The sequence below is a fragment of the Mercenaria mercenaria genome, chromosome 9 (assembly GCF_021730395.1).
Source record: "Mercenaria mercenaria strain notata chromosome 9, MADL_Memer_1, whole genome shotgun sequence".
NCBI classification, from domain to species: domain Eukaryota; kingdom Metazoa; phylum Mollusca; class Bivalvia; order Venerida; family Veneridae; genus Mercenaria; species Mercenaria mercenaria.
Genome location: NC_069369.1, coordinates 24944701 through 24965395, shown reverse-complemented (window position 1 = coordinate 24965395; position 20695 = coordinate 24944701). Strand labels below are relative to the sequence as shown.

The following is a 20695-nucleotide window of genomic DNA, read 5'->3' as shown; positions in this document are numbered from 1 at the left end:
TTGCCTCTGGTTATAGAGATAGATTTTTTCAAGCTGATTTTTAGAAAATATTTGGGCTTTTTTAACGTGTCAAAAACGTTTTTTTAAATTATATGTTAACTTTAACACGATAGTGCAACATTACCGTTTTAATAAATTTACTCATGAGCTGCTATTAATCCATAAAATGATTTTCATTTCCGTATGAAAGGTCCAGACTTTGTTCGACGTTATCCGGATACCGGTAAATGACGTTATGTCAATACTTTCGGTCAATCAGACGTGCAGAATTCCTTAAAAGTCTTTTAAATTTTATTAAAATCATTATCGAATTTTATTCTTGTCGGAAGTCTACTCCGCTGGACATTTCTCAAAATTGCTTACTGAAACACTATAATGGGACAATGTCAAACACCGTCCACGTATTTAGGTATGAAAGAGTCACCAAAATTTTACTTGACAAGCTGCGAGGTTTTTAAAGCCAACAAGTGTAATCTTTATTAATGATTATCAACATATATAGTACACCAAACTATATTCTAAATTCCTATTGTGGTCTTGAAAGATTTGATGAAGACTGAAACTATCAGTACACTGGTCATTACGTACTCTGTGCTATAATGAGAACATGTACGTACCTGCAAGTCAACGTAATAGTGTTTAATCTGTCAAGTATTGGCTTGCCTCTTTTAAGGTAAGGTTGTACTGCATAGGTGTCATTGTCTGTTTACTGTATAGAAATGCGCACTGAAATAACTTGTTCATTGGTATTTGCAGCTGTCCATGGCATGCGCCTTAAAATACTTCCAACAACTGTTTCATCACGTTGCTACTAGCACACATAAAAAAAAATCAGATCGAAAAAAATGTTTTATTTGAAGACACAGTTTCACATACAGAATGGTACATACATTTAAACTTATTGAATACAAAACAGTACAAAATTTAGGCATGTTCACGTAAGGGATGTGATCAAACAATAAGAATTACAAGTACAAGCTGAAAGGCTAGATTAAATTAACCCTTACCATGCTGGTGCCTTTGCGACCAGTGTAGATCATGATCATTCTGCACATCCGTGCAGTCTGTTCAAGAACTGCACTGTTCGCCTTTCTGTCAGTATCACTTTTGTAAGTACCCGTTTTAACAGTTAATGGTACTGTCCAGTTTGAAAGATGGACAAGTTCATTACAGACATTTAGCAGGGTAAGGGTTAAAAGACTAACAATGTCACTTTATAAGTCTTATTTTCAAAGTTAGGCAAAACAAACAACACATATCACAATGTCGCCCTAAGTGTAAATAAGATAATAAAGATATATCACTGAATGAGTCTGCATATTCACATATATTTCAATGACAAAAACGTGAGCAAAATGATTGATTAAAAGTTTCTTTCGTCAACACAGAGGACTAATAACTTTGCAGCAAAATGCTGACTTTATTATTCATTCCATGCATCCACAGCAGATGTATTTATTAAATTAATACTATTAGTTTTTCTCCGCTAATGTTGTAATAATATATATCTAAGCATTTCCTTTGGTATGTGCCTATAAATATCAAATCTCGAAATGTTGAATTCCATTCGTCTGTCAGTGATGTGTATAATACATTTAGGAAGTCGGTTTCCTTTATTTCTTCTTAGCCACTACGGCGGCCGATACCAACTTTGGATATAGCGCATTAACTGATCATTATCTAAACTTTATATTCAAATACAACAAGTACGTATATACTACAACAAATTCTGAAACCTTTAAATATTGAGTTAAAATTTTCGAGTTTTTGATACTTAGTACAATGAACCATCGTTTCTGCTATGCATCATTTATGGAGTTGGACGGGATACGATTTGTCCGCTTTCAAACTTCTTTTTACGAAGACTGGCAACTTAATATCTTGATTTGCAAAATACATGTTCTTGAAAGTTTAGAAAAATTTTGAGACACTTAACCGATTGTCCAGCTCATCGATTTGTATTCATACCGGAAACGTGGAACGTACGATGGTTATTGTACGTATTTTAGGCGTACTTACACTGTTCAGATATTGTGTATGTATGAACAGGTTTCAGTTATGTTGCAGTTGAGTACTTTTCCGTATCGACTCTTTCACGTTCGTTTGACCTTGAAAAGGAATGGTACTGCTCACCAAACTGTTGTGTTATATTATCATACCAAGTTAAAACAGCAATCGGATGTTGGTAACAGAAGTGTGGCACTGACAAGTAAAATGTTAAATGTATAACACTAAGTTTACTGTTTCCGCCAGAAGATGGATCCAAAATTAACAGTTCTATTTGAATTTCTTCTTTAACGCTTTCTTAAGTGTCGATTTTGTTGATAATCTGTGTTATAAATCGCCTTCCGTAGTCAGACTGTTGCATAGTGAAGTCATCTTGATTACATTTATTTTCTTTGTCTACTTCGGTATACTAGACCATATGCTCCTTTGGACTGAAAAGTTCAAAATTTTCGATAGTGCATTTGATATATGAATTTCAAATAAAGGAAGAATATGAGATAAATACAAAGTACAATATATGTGCTTGATCTTTTTTTATCCTGTTTACATTTGCATATTACTAAAATACTTCGAACAGAACTGTCGTTTAGTGTTAAGTTATTGTACTTGCCCTGAATTTAATGACTTCAAAGCAAGTATTATGTGTTATAGATGTATGATGTTTAAAGAAAAACAGTGGTCTATCTGTGATAGAAATATTAATTGATTTAATTTATCCGGTCCAAAAAGTATAGTTTTCAATAATACTTCAACAGAAATCAATTATTCCAGTGTAAGATTTATCATTTCACGGTCAAAAAAGATGACGGTAGTGGTTCGTGCATATTATTATGGTCATCTTATTTACCAATTCTTGTTCAGCAGACACAGCTTTTTAATAAAACCAAAAAAACAAAAGGTCAAAGGCATCGAATACCTTAAATGTATGCGACACTTCAGAGCTCCTTGCTGCAGGTCCAATAAAGCCTAATATTCTACATACATTTACGAATAATATACAACATGTACTTTTATGGACAAAAATATCAACGTCACTGCACAAAACACATGCAAATGCTTTAAATATCCCTGTGCTTTTATGTGGACACAGCTATGTTATACTTTACAGACGCTGAAACTAACACAAATTCTTTAACGAAGTGCAGTAAATGTAGCAAAAGATTTGCACGCGCAGTATACATGTATATTATATTTAGATTATACTGGATCTAAGGTTAAAAGAAATAATCGTTGCATTAGTCAATTTTACCGTAACAGCTTCCTCTGTTGATTCAGCAATCCCTGTGCTGTCTATAAAGTACCAGGTATTGTCCTTATCATTTTTGCAGTACAGTGTATCTAAAAGAAGAAAGAGAAATAATAATTAAAGTATAAACACAGCATAATGACGTAAGGTCCATTTCCTTAAAGCAAAGTTCAAATGTATCTATTGTTTTATTTCATGATATCACAAACATACAATATTGTATGCACTAACTTTGTGTTTGTCGTGGAAAAAACTTTTGTTTTCTGTTATTATTCGTATCATTTATTGTACTACTTTGCCAAATGAAATTGCACATCAACGTACACGTAGTTTATTTTACTTTTTTGTATATTGTGAATCACGATCAAGCATTAATAAATTGCCTACAAAAGTCATTTTCATCCCTATGTACCACCAACTCATAGGTATTCCATTGATATGCAACGGATGAAATTTATCGGTAAGAAAAAGTGAAGTAATGTACTCCCCTGTTTTGGAGACGCATTTTGATGTGGTTTCAAGCAATGTATACTATATTCCTACAATATCTCAACGTCCTGAGATAAATGCTGACAGGTAGTTGCAGTCCGATATTCCAAAAACAGAGTTTTTGGTCGCACAGATTATCAAGAACAGTTGTCAACAGTATTACTATGCATTTATTATTCAACTTACATTTGTTTTCGCCGTAATTAATAGCTCCAATAAGATCAAATAAACAGTTGTTTTCTGGTTCATTCTTCACATACTTTCCCAAGTCAAGACCTCTATAATGAAATATGACTGAAATCAGTCCTGTTTTCATTTATTCTATTTACAATATATACATATGAATTCCATACTGAAATGTTTCAAGCAGTTTGGAAAATATGAAGCGGATATGAAATTGTGCTACTTGACCTACAAGTGTGACTTTGACTTTGAATCTGATAACTTTGGTTGTGCGCACTGTACATCATCTGGGTGAGGAAAATGATTGATGCATTAGAAGATATGCAGCATATACGAATTTAAACTGTTTGACCTACAATTGAGCCTAGATACCTAAGTTGTGCGCTCTGACCGTTGTCAGTTAAGCTTTTTGCACTTTTATCTCAAAGTGTGACCTTGGTCTTGGATCTAGTGACACATGTTATGTGCTCACGTCGTCTAGATGAGGTACACAATTATATTGAGCTAGTTTATAAAATATTTCAATATGGAGTGGACAAACAGTAAAACTATTTGACATTTGACCTCTTATTGTGACCTTGGGATTGTACCTAGGGATTTTGGTTATGTGCTGAGGAGGTTAGTAATTGATGCAACTTTCATGAAAAGTTTCCAGTAAGTTAAGAAGACAAGGAGCAAACAAGACGGACGGACGGACATGCGTGACTCCAATATAACGCCAATGCCAATATATACTGTATCTGGGGAAATAACTACATTGTTATGAGATGTCCTAAAACTACTACTCCAAGAATAATTGCAGACTAAGTAGATCATTACTGACATTTTATGCACGACATGGCGCGTCGGGAGCCTTATATGTATGATACGAATTTGGTAAATTAAGGTACCTACACGAGCTTGCATTTTAACGACATTCATTTTGGGGATGAAAAGATAGTAGAACATAACTTTCAAATGCAACTGTCCCATAGAACTAATATAGTACAGTTTGCGAGATCAAAATCAAAAATAGCTTTATGAAAGAAGTAAAACTTAAATCTTGAAAAAACCTGTAATTTTCTGAATTTTTCATAGCATTTATAGATTATTTTCAATTAATATATTACAAATTCACGAATGGCAAAAGTAAGTTCAAAGTATCAATTAATGACAAGGAGAATTATATTACTCTATAGAACTAAACTTATCTCAAAATCTGTTTTTAAATTAAATTTGACCACTGTATTTACAGAAAAGAAAATAGGCCTACATGCTTTTACTTACATAAAAGTAGTGCAAGAGGTAGACAAAACTGCGTAAACTTTATTTGACAAGTCTAAGACACAGATTAACCAAGTTTAGCAATGATCCAAATTTCCTTTAACGGATTGTCCAAATTTGATAAAGTTTTACGTTTATTATACTGGAGTTGATGAAATACGCGCATATCAGCAGCGGATGTTGTCTAAATATGAACCCAAGGGTCATCAGTTAGACCCCCTGTTCCTTCAACTGAAAGTAACTAATATTTGTATATGAGTCCAGTTTACACCTTGCACGCTAAAACAACAACAGTAGCTTCTGGTATCGGAGAGTCTTTTATATCTTGCATTATCGCAAATAGGTTCCAAAGGAGTTGCCTGTATAAGATACTGGTAATGACTAAATTTGTATACATATACAGATATCTAAAAGATATTATGCAACGCTAATTTATTTGAAATTTGAGAATAATGGTCTTGCTATTTACTAAGTTCGCACTTGTTTTCTGTCCTCATTTATATAGGGAAAACTTTGAAATATTCATTTCAGTAATATTATACACAGGCACAACCTCCATATCACTTATTTAAGGTATTAGGTCACTAATAGTAATGTTTACAAAATGGCCTTTGCTTGGTATATTCTGAAAGGTAACCGTGTTTTGCACTATTTTGCAATTTTTAAACAACTTTTACCGTGCCGTTTTTTATAAATTTTGTATAACTTATGGTATCTCCTCAAGCTCAAGTAGAGACAAATTTCAAAGTGATAGCCACTACCCAAAACGTTTGCAGAGAACTCATTTTACCATTCATTTTAATAAAAGAAACATTAAACCATTGGTAAACAATTATAAAACACAAAATAAAAATGTCAATATCATTTTTTCTATGGTACCTCAAGTAAACGGATTTAATGAGACAGAAGTTATACTTCAACATTGAAAAAATAAGGGCGAATGCTGTGTTTCTGTTTTTAATTTTGCTTTCTCCATCTAAAAATAACCTTAGGGCAGACGTAAAACCTACCTAAATTTCTTCCACAATATATAATCTAAGTGTAAAAGCAAAATAGAGAACTTTCACCGCGTGTAACTCAATATTTTTAAAGATGTGTAACTCTACCCCTTCTGTTTAAGTAGTAAATTCACTTTGAACACCAAGAAATCGCTTATAAGATTCATCTTTTTCCAGTTTTTTACAAGAAATCAATAATAAGTCTTGAAAGAAGTAAAAACATTCTAGAAAAAAAGGAAAATAAGGAAAAAAAATTTGGTCCCAGTAGGGTTTGAACCTACGCCCCCCTAAGAATTGCAGTAAAAGTAGGTTTATGGTAAGAATTGAATACTCTTCAAAAAGGAGGTTCTCTATTAGTGATCTAATACCTTAATTCATGTTCTGTCAAATTAAAATATATCTGACTCTTTTGAGAATCATATTTTAAACTTAATACAGTTTATTCACAACAAGGTTCAAAATGTACAGGAGTTTCGTGATAGTATATGCCTTAAATTTCACATGTTTAAAGTGTAAATAAACACATATTACTTTGTTGTTGTTTTTTGTTGTTGTTTTTTCATGCAATACATCGGACAGTTTTTAATACTGAAATATTTATGAAATATTAATACATCTAAATTGCAAGTCGACTGCTTTCCACCGTACGTAAAGGTGATAAAAGTAAGCATTTATTCAGGGTGAATTTTGGCAATGTTTACAAAGAGAAATCAGTTTTGTGACACACTAAAATGCGGTGTTGGGCATTCTGTGAGAAAAAGAAAGGTTAGACATGTTTTTATTTGTGTTTAAGCATACCGTGTTGGGAAATCTATCCAAACTTCTTTTCCGCTTTCCGAAACGTTTCGATCTAAGTGAATCACCAGTGTGTTTGGTAGAGACAATAGGTCAATTTTTTTGCAACAGGCAACTTCTTCTTACATTTCTCACAATACCTAAAATAGTCAATTAAACAAATATCTACACAGTATTGTGTTCTGTCTAAATAAAAATAAGTTAATAAATTTAACAGAATAATACAAATGTCAAAATGAAGTAAAGTTTATTCATAAGTCTACATTCAAAACCAAGAGAGCCATGATCACCCTATATCGATCACAATACTTTACAACTTAGAAACATTTCCGAGAAATATCATTGAAAACTGACTTGCACATTTAAAACAAGAGGATTTTCAATGTCATCCAAAGAGTAATTTCGTAAAGCATAGAGCCCCACCACACTCCAATAGACTTGGTTTTGGTGTATTATTGTTGTTGTCGTCGTTTTTAAAAATCAAGATGACTTAAAAAAATTTAGTAGAGGGTCACCAACGGACCATTCCTGTGACACTATTTCAAAGTCCGGTCAATGGTTAAAGACATGGCGTTTAAATATTTTTTTATATTTAACTCTAGTTGCAATGTTTTTAAGATAAATCTAGATATGACGAATATATTTGGAAGATCGTCACCAAAAACAAAAACGTTTCTGCGAAATTAAAATTTAAGCTCCGATGACGTGTTTTTGTTTTGTTTTTTTAAACAAATCGGAATAATTAGATCAGTATTCAATGGTAAAGGGTCGAGCAAGAATCATTTTTATCAAGTGAAGTGCTAAGGTGTAATAAATTTTGCTTTATTAGGTGAGTGACGTAAAAAGATTTTACCGGATTACATTTTTTTTACTTTTTCCATAACGGCGTCTTCTTGATTTTGCACACAACTACTAAAATACATATTTATGCAACGATTTTATCATGTATGTGAGACAGTCACGATCATCCATAGCATTTGTGCAGGATTTTAGCTGTCTGCAATTAAATCAAGGAATATTGTATCTGGAAAGCGATCTTACTGGATTCAGATCGTTGAAGAAACCATTGTCTATTTTTTGGATCAAAGCGGCGTTATAGTCTGAACATATTTAAGCCACCCAGACCTTACGGATGCTTGTTGACATACAACATAACTTCGAATAAAGTATCACTTGGCCGCAATTTTTAATCATGTTTAACAGTACCCCGAAGTCAGGTACAAAACATAAGATTAGTCCTAGCTTTTCCACTTTTTAGCTCACCTGAGCAATGCTCAGGTGAGTTTTTATGATCACTCGATGTCCGGCGTCTGTCGTCTGCCTGTCAACATTTAGCTTGTGTATGCGATAGAGGCTGTATTTTTCAACTGATCTTCATGACATTTGGTCAGAATGATTACCTTGATAAAATCTAGGCCGAGGTTGAAAATGGGTCATCTGGGGTCAAAACTAGGTCACTAGGTCAAATCAAAGAAAAACCTTGTGTATGCGATAGAGGCTGTATTTTTCAACTGATCTTCATGAAATTTAGTCAGCATGATAATCTTGATAAAATCTAGGCCGAGTTTGAAAATAGGTCATCTGGGATCAAAAACTTGGTCACTAGGTCAAATCAAAGAAAACCCTTGTGTATGCGATAGAGGCTGTATTTTTCAATAATCTTCATGAATTTTGGTCAGAATGATTACCTTGATGAAATCTAGGCCGAGTTTGAAAATGGGTCATCTGGGGTCAAAAAGTAGGTCACTAGGTCAAATCAAAGGAAAACCCTGTGTATGAGATAGAGGCTGTATTTTTCAGTTGATCTTCCTGAAATTAAGTCAGAAGGATTGCCTTGATGAAATCTAGATAAAATTTGAATATGGGTTATTTGGTTCAAAAAGTAGGTCACTAGGTAAAATCAAAGAAAAACCTCGTGTATGCGATAGAGGCTGTATTTTACAACTGATCTCCATGAAATTTTGTCAGAATGATAGCCTTGATGAAATCTACGTCAAGTTTGAATATGGTCAAAAACTAGGTCACTAGGTTAAATTAAGGGAAAACTTCGTGTTTGCAATAGGGTCTGCATTATACACTGGATTTTCATAAAATTTGGTCAGAATGGTTGCCTTGATAAATCTAGGTCAAGTGTGAATATCGGTAGTCTGGGGTCAAAAACTATGTCACTAGGTCAAATCAAAGAAAAACCTTGTGTATGCAATAGAGGCTGTATTTTTCAAATGATCTTCATGAAATTTGGTCAGAATGATAGCCTTGATGAAATCTAGGTCAAGTTTAAATATGGGTCATCTGGGGTCAAAAACTAGGTCACTAGGTCACTAGGTCAAATAAAAGAAATATTTGTTTACACTTAAGATTTTTGGTCCAATTTTAATGATAATTGGTCAGAATATTTTTTCCATGAAATCACTTGGTCAAACATGTTTACACTGTTATGGTGTGTTATGGTGTGTTTCTCAGGTTGGCCCTCTTGTTTCATTATGCTAGTGATTTTTCAGGGCTATTACAATAAAACTTTCCAAATATATGTAAGACAGACACACACCTAGTTTGTTGGCGCGAAATTGATTAAATATTCATTTAAATTCAGAATGTAGGAGAAATACAACATAAAGTTTCTGTCTTTTTAAATTTAGGTTAATTTAACACGTCTACCAAATTAATACAAGCTTTGGCAGAGCCTTAACTTGTACTTTTTCTTTGACTTGTCAAATAAATATAAATCTGTATGACAGTAAACTACTATTCTCTATATGTAAGATTATTCAAAATCAGACCGGTAGTTTCTGGCATGAAAATATTTTAATTTCCCACTATACGCAATATATGTCGTACACTGTATATGGGGAAAGTGGCCACACGGCCATAATTTTCGACATATCTGATTTATTTGAACAAGTTTGGTTGAGGATCGGTCTCTCAAGAAACATTTTTAAGAAATTATTTAGAAATTGGCCTAAACGTTTCTGACAATAAGATATTTTAAAGTTCCCACTATATACTATAGTAAATCTGACGGCCATGTTATGGATGAATCGGAATAATTTGAACATGCTTGAGAAAAGGTTTTCCTAGGATCATTTAAATTCCTTCATTATCGGGAAAAACAGTTTCACTTGTTTTCATTTGTTTTTCAAGATTCCACTATACTATTGAACATTATAGAGAAGAGTATCATAGAGATATCACGCATCCAAGCGAGCTCGGGTTTTTTTCTTTTGACAAATCAAACTAATATGAACATTACAGAACGAGTCAACTAATGAACATTTTTAAATCTGTTTATGAGAAGTTTGTTTGATTTTATTTCTTGTTTTACATTTGACTGCCCTGTGTACAACCAAGCGGAACAGTTAGAAAGAGGACCATTGGAGAAACATCACTGGCGAGATGGTTTTTCAAGGTGGGCTTAAAATGAAAACAAAGTGAATAGTCAGTTTTATTTACTTGAATTATAGCGGTGTTATTATTTCTGACCCTTAATGAAATGTTTTATTTGTATGATAAGAATTACCTATAAGCCAAAGAAAGAGGCATTAGAGACGTTGCTTATTATTATTATTGCAGATTTATATTATATAAGAATCAAAACAAGTATTATTCAGCCTACTTTAAAGTGATGTTGTACAGACAGCACAGTGAGCATGTGCATGTAAACTTTTTTTTTTTTAGTGGAACAAATTTGCCGAGTACTGAAATAAGAATTTCGGATCCGTTCGATTATTAAAAGCAAATTTAATAGACCCGCTTTAAAGATATCATATTTGTTTATTGCATATAAATGGTATTTCTGGTAATGGAGTACAACACATAGTGTTCCAGATACTGCAGGAGATTTTTGAATTAACAAAACAGTATCCGTATCATTGGAATTGACTTGCTTACTTTCAAATAACTTATTTTTGCAGATGCAAAATTTTCCGCTACATAACATTTAAATTTGCTTTCCCAATCCCATCTATGAGTAACAGCTACAACGTATTGTCTAATGACTTGAATGTTGCTGGTGTGTAGTAACGTGTATTTGCATCTCTTGCAGAAATGTTTTTTGGAGATGTAAGCAAGATAAAACGATTTTAATCGCATATGAAATACAAAACACTTGGAGTAAAATAGCTTCAAATTTATAATTTTTTCGACTAGCCTTTTTTATTTGGATATGAAGCCAGTAAACATACTCTGTTATTCATTAAAATGAATTTGAACATTCAAAGAACATCAAATCATAATTATAAGACTGTATTGGGGAAAATTGTGGCATGAAATATACAAAAAGTAATGAGGAATACATAAATACAGTCGTTATGAATTGAATTCCAAGTAGGGGGTCTGTAATTACAAAGACATTTCTGTTAAGGAACGAAGACAATCACTCAAAAGAAATACAATATCCTAAATCTAAGATACATATTCTAAATGTCATCACCTTGCAAGGGATTCTTCAAGATCCTCCGTAGCGGTGAACTGTTCAAGCAACTGTTCGATATTTGTTGTTTCTTTTGTCACTATAAGGATTTCAAATGATTCGGCCTCGCTGTCATTGTAGAACTCTTTCTTAGCTCCATCGCTCCAGTTGGCAGCTATGTACATTTCGCCTTAGATGGATATATGCATATATATTAAAATATCGAGTTCTGGTCTATTGATATCTTCACTTTTTTTTGTTGTTATTCATTACCAAATATATGGTATCTATGTTGAACTGTATGTTATGTCGTTGTTTTCTCTAGAATTGTGCAGTTGAATTTAAGGAGTCGTAAAGTTTGCGGCGTGAGTCAAAGAAAGGACGCACAGACTGCGTTGGTTATCATGACTAAATAATATTTAATGACATCTATTTGGTTTAAAACATTTCTGTGGCCCAGTTGTCCATATTATAAATAGCGGAATAAAGAATTGCGTGTTCGACTTTCTACTTATCCTACAACAAGAGCTCACAGAGTGATCTTGGCGCTCACCAATGTGCCATTTTTGAGTGTTCCAAATTTCAAGACTTACTGACTAGCTCAAGGTCAAATTTCATTTCAGTACACAACACTGTGCATGTGATCCATGCATGTGGTCCAAATTTGAAAGCTGTAGCTTGAGAAATGTGGAAGTAGGTCACTAGATCAATTTCAAGGACAAAGTTCTTTGTACACAAAACTATGCATGTGCATCAAGTTTGAAGGCTGTAGTCTGAGAAATTTGAAAATAGGTCACTAGGTCAATCTTAAGGTCAAAGTTTATTTCGGTACACAAAACTATGCAAGTGGTCCAAATTTGAAGGCTGTAGCTTGGGAAATGTGAAAGTAGGTCACTAGGTCAATATCAAGGTCAAATTTCACTTCAGAACACAAATCTATGCATGTGGTCCAAATTTGAAGCCTGTACCTTCAAAAATGTGAAAGTAGGTCACTAGGTCAAAATCAAGGTCAAAGTTTGTTTCGGTACACAATCCTATGCATGAGGTCTAAATCTGAAGCCTGTAGCTACAGAAATATGAAAGTAGGTCACTAGGTCAATCTTTGGGTCAAAGTTCATTTCGGTACACAAAATTATGCAAGTGGTCCAAATTTGAAGGCTGTAGCTTGAGAAATTTGAAAGTAGGTCACTAGGTCAATATCAAGGTCAAATTATATTTCGGAACACAGAACTATGCATGTGGTCCAAATTGGAAGCCTGTACCTTCAAAAAGGTGAAAGTAGGTCACTAGGTCAATGTCAAGGTCAAAGTTTGTTTAGGTACACGAAACTATGCATGTGGTCCAAATTTGAAGGCTGTAGCTTGAGAAATGTGAAAGTAGGTCAAAATCAATGTCAAATTTCATTTCGGAACATGAAACTATGCATGTGGTCCAACTTTGAAGCCTGTACCTTCAAAATGTGAAAGTAGGTCACTAGGTCAATGTCAAGGTTTTTTTCAGTGCACAAAACTATGCATGTGGTCCAAATTTGAAGGCTGTAGCTACAGAAATGTGAAAGTAGGTCACTAGGTCAAAATCAAGGTCAACTCATGTCAAGGTTCATCTTGCCACTCAAAACCATACAGGTGGTCAAAATTTGAATGTTGTAGGTTATTGACAAGAAGATTTTAAAAGCTTTTCCCTATATAAGTCTATATGAACCATGTGACCCCCCCCCCAGGGCGGGGCCATATTTGACCCTAGGGGGATAATTTGAACAAACTTGGTAGAGAACCACTAGAAGATGCTACGTTACAAATATCAAAGCCCTATGCTTTGTGGTTTGGACAAGAAGATTTTCCCTATATAAGTCTACGTAAACCATGTGACCCCCGGGGCGGGGCCATATTTGACCCTAGGGGAATAATTTGAACAGTCTTAGTAGAAGACCACTAGATGATGTCACTCACATCAAAGCCGTAGGCCCTGTGGTTTTGGACAAGAGGTTTTTCACAACTTTTCCCTATATAAGTCTATATAAACCATGTGACCCCCGGGGCTAGGCCATATTAGACCCCAGGGAAATAATTTGAATCATCTTGGTAGAGGACCACTAGATGATGCTTCATACCAAATAGCAAAGCCCTAGGCTCTGTGGTTTTGGACAAGAAGATTTTCAAAGTTTTTTCCTATCTAAATCTATGTAAATTATAGAAATAAACAAAGGGCCATAACTCATTAAAAAAATTGCTGAACCAGTCTGATTTTCAGACGGACACAACTAGGGTACCAATACATCATTCTGACAAAGTTTGGTCAAAATCCCCCCAGTAGTTTCTGAGGAGATGCGATAACGAGAAATTGTTAACGGACGGAAGGACGACGGACCACGGACGCAGAGTGATTTGAATAGCCCACCATCTGATGATGGTGGGCTAAAAACGAGCAAACATTTTTCAGGTATTCAATGACATCAGTAATGTTCAATGAAAGATAGTTCGGCATTTTGAGAATCTCTCATTAACGGTTACAATGGTGAAAATAGAAACGTCGGCTTCGAGGCTAAATGAAATGTATTGTACACCATACTAACACAACCCGATTTATATTCCTATTTACCAAGAAGACTGGAACTGTGTGATTATGCAACAAAACTACAGTTTCTACGCCACATATATTATTTCATATCGCGAAACGTCATAGCGACGCTCTGGAAAAGAAAACCGCACAAAACAGGCAAATATTTGGTAGGTACCGTCAAGGATGTACATAATAATTACGACTATTAATACTTTGCATCTGAACTCTAAACAATAGTTTTGGATAGATATAATTCCTTAAGGTAGAACGCGACACTTTGTGAACTTTTGAGTAGCCTCTAGAAATTTTGCATGTGTAAAGTTGACCATATTTCAAACACGATGCAGTTTATTTTATACTAACAGAGCCAAACGAGACGTCGAAATTGACCACCAAAGCCCGTTTTTGAAACTGACGTCGCCGCGTATCCTTGGCAACTGTTACGGGTACTGCAACGGCACCAACCAACAAATATTCTTGAATTATACATTACTCGACGAGAATTATTTTTTCCTTTATGGTGATATAAAAATCATTGTTTTACACCGACAAATATTTGAAAAATGGAAAGAAAATCGCCGTTTTTGACTAAAGTTTGACGTTCAGTTTCGCAGTATTTTTCGGCTTTAAATCAGCATATTAAAAATATTAAAGAAAATTCTCTCCGCTAGTTAAAATTTTTCCTTTTTTCCTTCTTTGCCTATATAAAAACCCACACAACTGTCCCATTTCCCCTTAATTAACATTTTGATTTTTTTTCAATAAACGGTGTTTAATATGTATACCTGGGGGGTCACCGACTTAGTTTTTGCTGTACATATGATTTTAACGGTTTGATAAGTTTATTAAAGATAATTGTGTGCATATTCGTTCGTATTAATATCAACTGTATGGAAAATAGTACACGTCAGGAATACTAGTACACAGCAACATGGCCATGTTATAGGACTTGAAACATAAAAAATAAGTAAAAGATAAAAGCTAGAAGATCAATATTCAAGACTGATATTTAAAGCAGCGGTCCCCTATTTGAGCACGATGCCGCCATCGTCCTTTCCTTGCATGACCATAACCTCAAACAGACAAACATGTTTACTAAAACAAACAAACAAAAACAGTATAAATTGCCTTAAAGTTGAGTCGCTCCAACTAATTACAACACATCTCTTTTTGCTTACAGTACCGATACGCACTACTTAGCTTCAAATGGTTCCCATCATCATTTAGTTTGTGGGCCATTTCTGCAGTCCTATAAGAATTGACGACTGAGAACTGGAATATTTTCTGTAAAGACTCGGAGCCTGCAATATTGCCATTCTGCGACTTCCTGTGGATATCTTGTGATTCATCATCACCGGGAACATACACAAAACGTCTAAAATTTACATAAAAATTCTTCCATAATGTAATATATTTATTTATTTTGTTAGGTTTAACGTCGCACCGACAGAATCATAGGTCGTATGGCGACTGTCCAGCTTTAATGGTGGAGGAAGACCCCAGGTGCCCATCCGTGTATTATTTCATCCCGAGCGGGTACATGGGTAGAACCACCGACCTTCCGTGAGCAAGCTGGATGACTTCCTCACATGGAAGAGTTCAACGCCCCGAGTGAGGCTCGAACCCATATCGATGAGGGGCAAGTGATTTGAAATCAATGGCCTTAACCACTCGGCCACGGAGGCCCCTCCATAATGTAAGCCTCAGAGTAAATATAAGACAAAAAGTTATGATAATATCATATCAAATGTGTGGTAAATACTATGCGAATATATATAACACATTTTACAATCAAAACATTTTTAGTAACTGAGAATATATTGTATAAATTAGTCCGTTGAACAAACATATATATTTTTTAAAGAGTTTTTAAAGAGTTTATACAATTAATTTCTTTAGCAAATTTCTTACTGACCAAAGGAGGAGCCTTGAAAATGGCGTCCGTTAGTCAACCAACAAAACCAAACAAAATGATTCCCATGGATATGAATTAAAACATTGTACAGTGCTTTAGGGTATAGCGAATACTTAACTGATTTTTCCTGCATTCCAATTAAAGAAATGAAATTTAGTACTTTTTTCTCTTTATCGACAGAAAACGGCTATTCTTTTCAAAGCATTCAGCTTTTAATAGAAATTCATGTGTGTTTTCTCTCCATGCCATTGTTTACATATGCGCTGATTTAGGGTGTACTGTATTTTTTCCATCATTAGTTGAAAATCCACATCTAAACTTTACATTTTTTTACTATAAATCAGAATATTTTGTTTTCAAAAGCATTCAGCTTTTTAAATTTCTATTAAATAATTTTCATTCACTGGTGTTTTTACATACACACTGATTTAGTCAGAAAAGGATAGCTTCGATTTTTATTTGATGACATATGAAAAATAACAAAACGAGCAAACATTTAAAATATCTTTCTGCATGCCAGTAAATGAATGGTCTAAATACAAAAATCATCAACCTATCTGCTATACCCTAAAATCCGCTATACCCTAAAGCACTGTATAATGTTAATGTAGTGAGTTATATTTTACGTCCGTTATGCAGCATGTATCTCCTTTCATTAATGAAATGGCGCGTCAATATTCCTTATATGATTTACATGGCCAGATATGTGGGTATGTAATGTATCACACAACGTCTTTAATTCAGTACTTATATCAGAATTGTTAGTTTCATCTTACTCAATCAAAGTAAACCAACTGACTTAAAACGGATATCTATTGTATTTCTTGTTGTTGTTTTTTTTTTGCCCTACGACCCCATGACGCAAAAACATGTGATTTCAGATGTTTAAATGGCGCGGGTGCAAAGCAAAACAAAGACGTCGCATCAGAAAGTGAGGCTAACGCTGATTTCAGAGAAATGTTGGGAACAAAAGACTATTAATATTTTTAAATATTCATAAGGTATGCTCAGTTTCATACCAAATTAAAAATAATTTCATTTTCTCTGTAACTGTAGTAATTTATATCTACCATTATATAACTTGTACCTCAGGTATACGTTAACTATTTTGCACCAACGGAAAAACACGGTGAGAGATGTAACAGAAACTATGAAGTGGTACAAGTTAATAGGCGATTATAGGAAGAAAACGGCTTATAAACATTTTAAAAACATGTATGGTGTTGAAACGTGCACAGACGGGAATTACATAAATATTAAGGTTTTGAAAACAAAAATAATTATTTGAAATTACACAAAGTTATAAGAGCTTGGGAATAGAAATGAACAAAACCATGTACAAGTATTCATTTCTCTTATTTATTTTTCCAATTTAACAGTCTGTAAGTACATTTAAGAATACGTGTTTTCTTCTTAATATTGAGCTTTTTTTGTAAAATTGAAAAAGAAATTAAATTTAAAAAAGTTTTATTATAAACACGATTTCTAGTAAAAATGTCACGCATGATGAAACGTGTATTAAATAATTGCATGGCTACGTTTCTCGTCTAATAAATTGATTCCTTTAAACATATATCAATTCTATCCCAATCACATAATAGTGTTCTTACAAAGAACAACATTTGGTTATATCAATGCAAATGTCCAACCAATACATAATTTATAGCAGTTTATTTATTCTAGTAAAAATGTCAACGCTAATTTTTGACTTGATGTAACGCTGCGTCAATTTGAGAAAATTCGATTGAAAGGAGTTCGATGCATTGATTAATTGGGACCATCATAATTAAATTGTGATATAAAGTTGTATGTTGAAAAAAACAAACTTATGAATATATATTACATTGTTTTAGTTTTTACAGAACGTGGAAATATGATTGCATCGATAAAGTATCAAGAGTTTGCTAGCATATCAATTTTCTTGCCGGCATAGAATAGTTAAAGGAGGAACTAATTATGTGTTTCTACTGTATTCAATCTCACGGAAATATCTTTAAAACACCGTCATGTGAAATTTTGACAAGACCGTAAATCTTAGACGCGTTTATTACGAAGAACAATTTGAATTCATCAAACATGTCTATTTTAATTGTCGACCGAAACCAAACTTAACCGTGATCTTACGATCCTCATATACAGGTATTTACAGCACAAAAGTAGCTCGATAAATGCATTATTAATGGCAAAAAATAAATGAAACAACTTTAGATTAAAGGGCCACAACTTTGATTCTCATTACACATCTGCATGACAAATACATCAGCTCTATGCATGCATGTGAAATACATACGTATACAGAATAATACTAAAAAAAAACAAAGACAAATATCAAACAGGGAATGCCACGTACCAAAATCGCAGCCTCCCCAAAACGAAACCTACAGCACGCAGACGTGCACACCACAAACACACACACACATACACGTGCACACACACAAAGCCAACACACGAGGACAAAACGAATAAACAAAGGAACACACACACATACACGCGCACACACACAAAGCCTACACAAGAGGACAAAACGAACAAACAAAGGAACACAGTGGGGCTAAGTTGATTATAACTAAGTCAGTAAGCGTAAAGGCGGCCATAACTCTGCAAAAGTATCCGACCAGATATCCGGTAGACCCCAATATGAAATTTGAACGTCAGAATGGAAATATATTGACGTTTCATGTTCTATTGTTACTTAACAGAGTTTATAACTGAGTATGTAATAATTATAATTATATCAACTTACGACATCCTTTCTAGTACTATATTGTACAAGTCAGTGTATGAGCAGTTGGATCGCTGTACTGTTACAAATAACGGCGTACCAAACAACTGGAAACTCTGAAGGTAATTTGAATCTCTGCAACAAATAAATATATATGTGTTATGGTCTTGAAAGTAGAATACGGATTCATCATGTATTTAAAACAAATGATTTGGAAATTTATACTGAATATTTTATAAGAAAAACAATGTCAAGTGGCACTACAACTGTATGTCCGTTCATACAATTCATAAAAAAGGTAAATATGGCAATAAAAATTAAGGAAGCATAGTTTAAGATATCGATATGTCACGAAAGGAACGGTTCTATTAGTATCAACCGGGTCATAAGGTCTCAAATATAGGCGGTAAGGAAAAAAAAATACTAGACGAAATTAAAGTAGATTTAGCATCATGCTAAATTTACTAATACACTTTCTTCCGTGTCGAAAATCATTCGCACCGATGGGTTCTGTATTAAGTTGCTATATCGTTGACTGCATCTATAGTAGTTACAGAGACCAGAAAAATGAAAACAATGACAAAGATCTAATAAGAGAAAACACTTCCTAAGACTGTGCTTATATAGACGTAGATTACAAAAGTACATAAACAAATCAGATCATTTATATGCACTGCAGACGAATAAAAAACAGCTGTCACAGGAGACAGCGCGCTCGACTATTTCGATGCTCGATAGTGAAACTGGACACATCTGAGGATGCTGGAGCTGTCACTAAAGTGTTTAATGACTCCAATCGTGGATGAAGATATTGAACAATAGCTTCAGTTTGTATCAAAAATATTCAGTAATAAGAGAGATAAAGACAAAGTGTATCAAAACACTAAATAAATATAATTTTAAGCAAAAAGGGGCCATAATTCAAAAAATATTGGTGCAAGAGTTATACACCTTGTGTCATATGATATGAGTGATGATGTTGAAGAACTGTTTTAAGTTTGAATCAAATCCATTTAGTAATAAATGAGACAGAGTGAAAGTGCATCAAAACTTTAACCTGAAATTCTAAGTAAATGTGGAGGATAATTCATTAAATACTGGTACCAGAGTTATGGACCTTGTGTCATATGATGTGGAAGATTATGTTGAACAACTATTTCAGTTTGAATCAAATCCATTTAGAAACACTTGTGATAGAGTGAAAGTGCATCAACACTTTAACCTGAAATTCTAAGTAAAAATGGGGGTAATTCATGAAATACTGGGGTGAGAGTTATGGCTCTTAGGCAAGATGATGTAGGTGATGATGAGGAATAACTATTTTAAGTTTAAAGCAAATCCATCAAGTAATTACAAAGATAAGGAGAAAAATGAGAAAGTGTAAAAAAAATTTAACCAAGATGGGGACGTGGAACGACGCCGACGCCGACGCCGGGGTGAGTGAGATAGCTCTCCATATACTTCGTATAGTCGAACTAAAAATTAAAAGACATAATGGGTCATCGCCTGAAACGATCAGGCAAATACAACGCTTGGATAACAGTGCACTAAACTTAATTGTTATTCCCCACAAAGTTTCAAAGTTATACGACAGAGTTAATAAAAATCATCAACAACAACATCACCTTTATCAAGTTCAAATCGCAAAAGTGACCCAAGACATTTGAAATAACGTTACATATTTGACATATGTGACATATATGATGCTGTGTACAAAAAGAAACATTTCGATTTGAAAAATAATACTGAAATAAAATGACCAAAAAGACTACAGAGCGGTTTTCAGGGAGGTTTCATGTATAATTTGACCTATTTACTGACCTGTCGCTGCGCATATAAAATGCCATCGCGTTTTCTGGGAACAGACTTCCGAATACTTCTATTTAAGGTACATTCTATTGCCATAATATCGACATTTTGGTGTTTTTCATGCAATTTACTAAAGAGTTATACTTTTTGATGAATAAAACGCCCATGTAAATGATTAAGCTCTCTTTTGAAGTATAAATATATATATAACGAAAAATAAATGCAAACTTTTACCTGAAAATCCGGACGGAAGACAGAAAACATATTTTTCAAGAGGTCATGGTTTTTTTAAATACTACAC

General features: G+C 33.9%; 1 protein-coding gene across 2 annotated transcripts; it reads right to left on the bottom strand.

The window, feature by feature from the left end:
• Nucleotides 1–1847: 1847 nt before the first annotated feature.
• On the bottom strand, nucleotides 1848–18908 carry LOC128559437 (ubiquitin carboxyl-terminal hydrolase 4-like). Of its 2 annotated transcripts, XR_008372355.1 has the most exons (7): nucleotides 18607–18899; nucleotides 15142–15323; nucleotides 11411–11579; nucleotides 6985–7121; nucleotides 3929–4020; nucleotides 3257–3345; nucleotides 1848–2438 (listed from the first exon to the last, which is right to left on the bottom strand). XR_008372355.1 is itself a non-coding variant. In XM_053551050.1 (6 exons), exons 1-4 carry the CDS (start codon nucleotides 18609–18611, stop codon nucleotides 7046–7048), a joined length of 432 nt encoding a protein of 143 aa, XP_053407025.1. In that variant the 5' UTR covers nucleotides 18612–18908; the 3' UTR covers nucleotides 1848–2438; nucleotides 3257–3345; nucleotides 6985–7045. The 2 variants fall into 2 exon arrangements, 1 of the variants encoding a protein (XP_053407025.1); XM_053551050.1 differs by lacking the exon at nucleotides 3929–4020 and having other exon boundaries at nucleotides 18607–18908.
• Between the last annotated feature and the right edge of the window lie 1787 nt (nucleotides 18909–20695).

Bases quoted from the DNA above. Each gene is read 5' to 3' on its own strand.
- LOC128559437 (XM_053551050.1), bottom strand. The intron at 11,580-15,141 runs GTGCGTATCGGT...TATCCATCTAAG, and splicing joins GAACCATTTGAAGCTAAGTA to GCGAAATGTACATAGCTGCC. The intron at 7,122-11,410 runs GTGATGACATTT...TGACTATTTTAG, and splicing joins CTTGAAGAATCCCTTGCAAG to GTATTGTGAGAAATGTAAGA.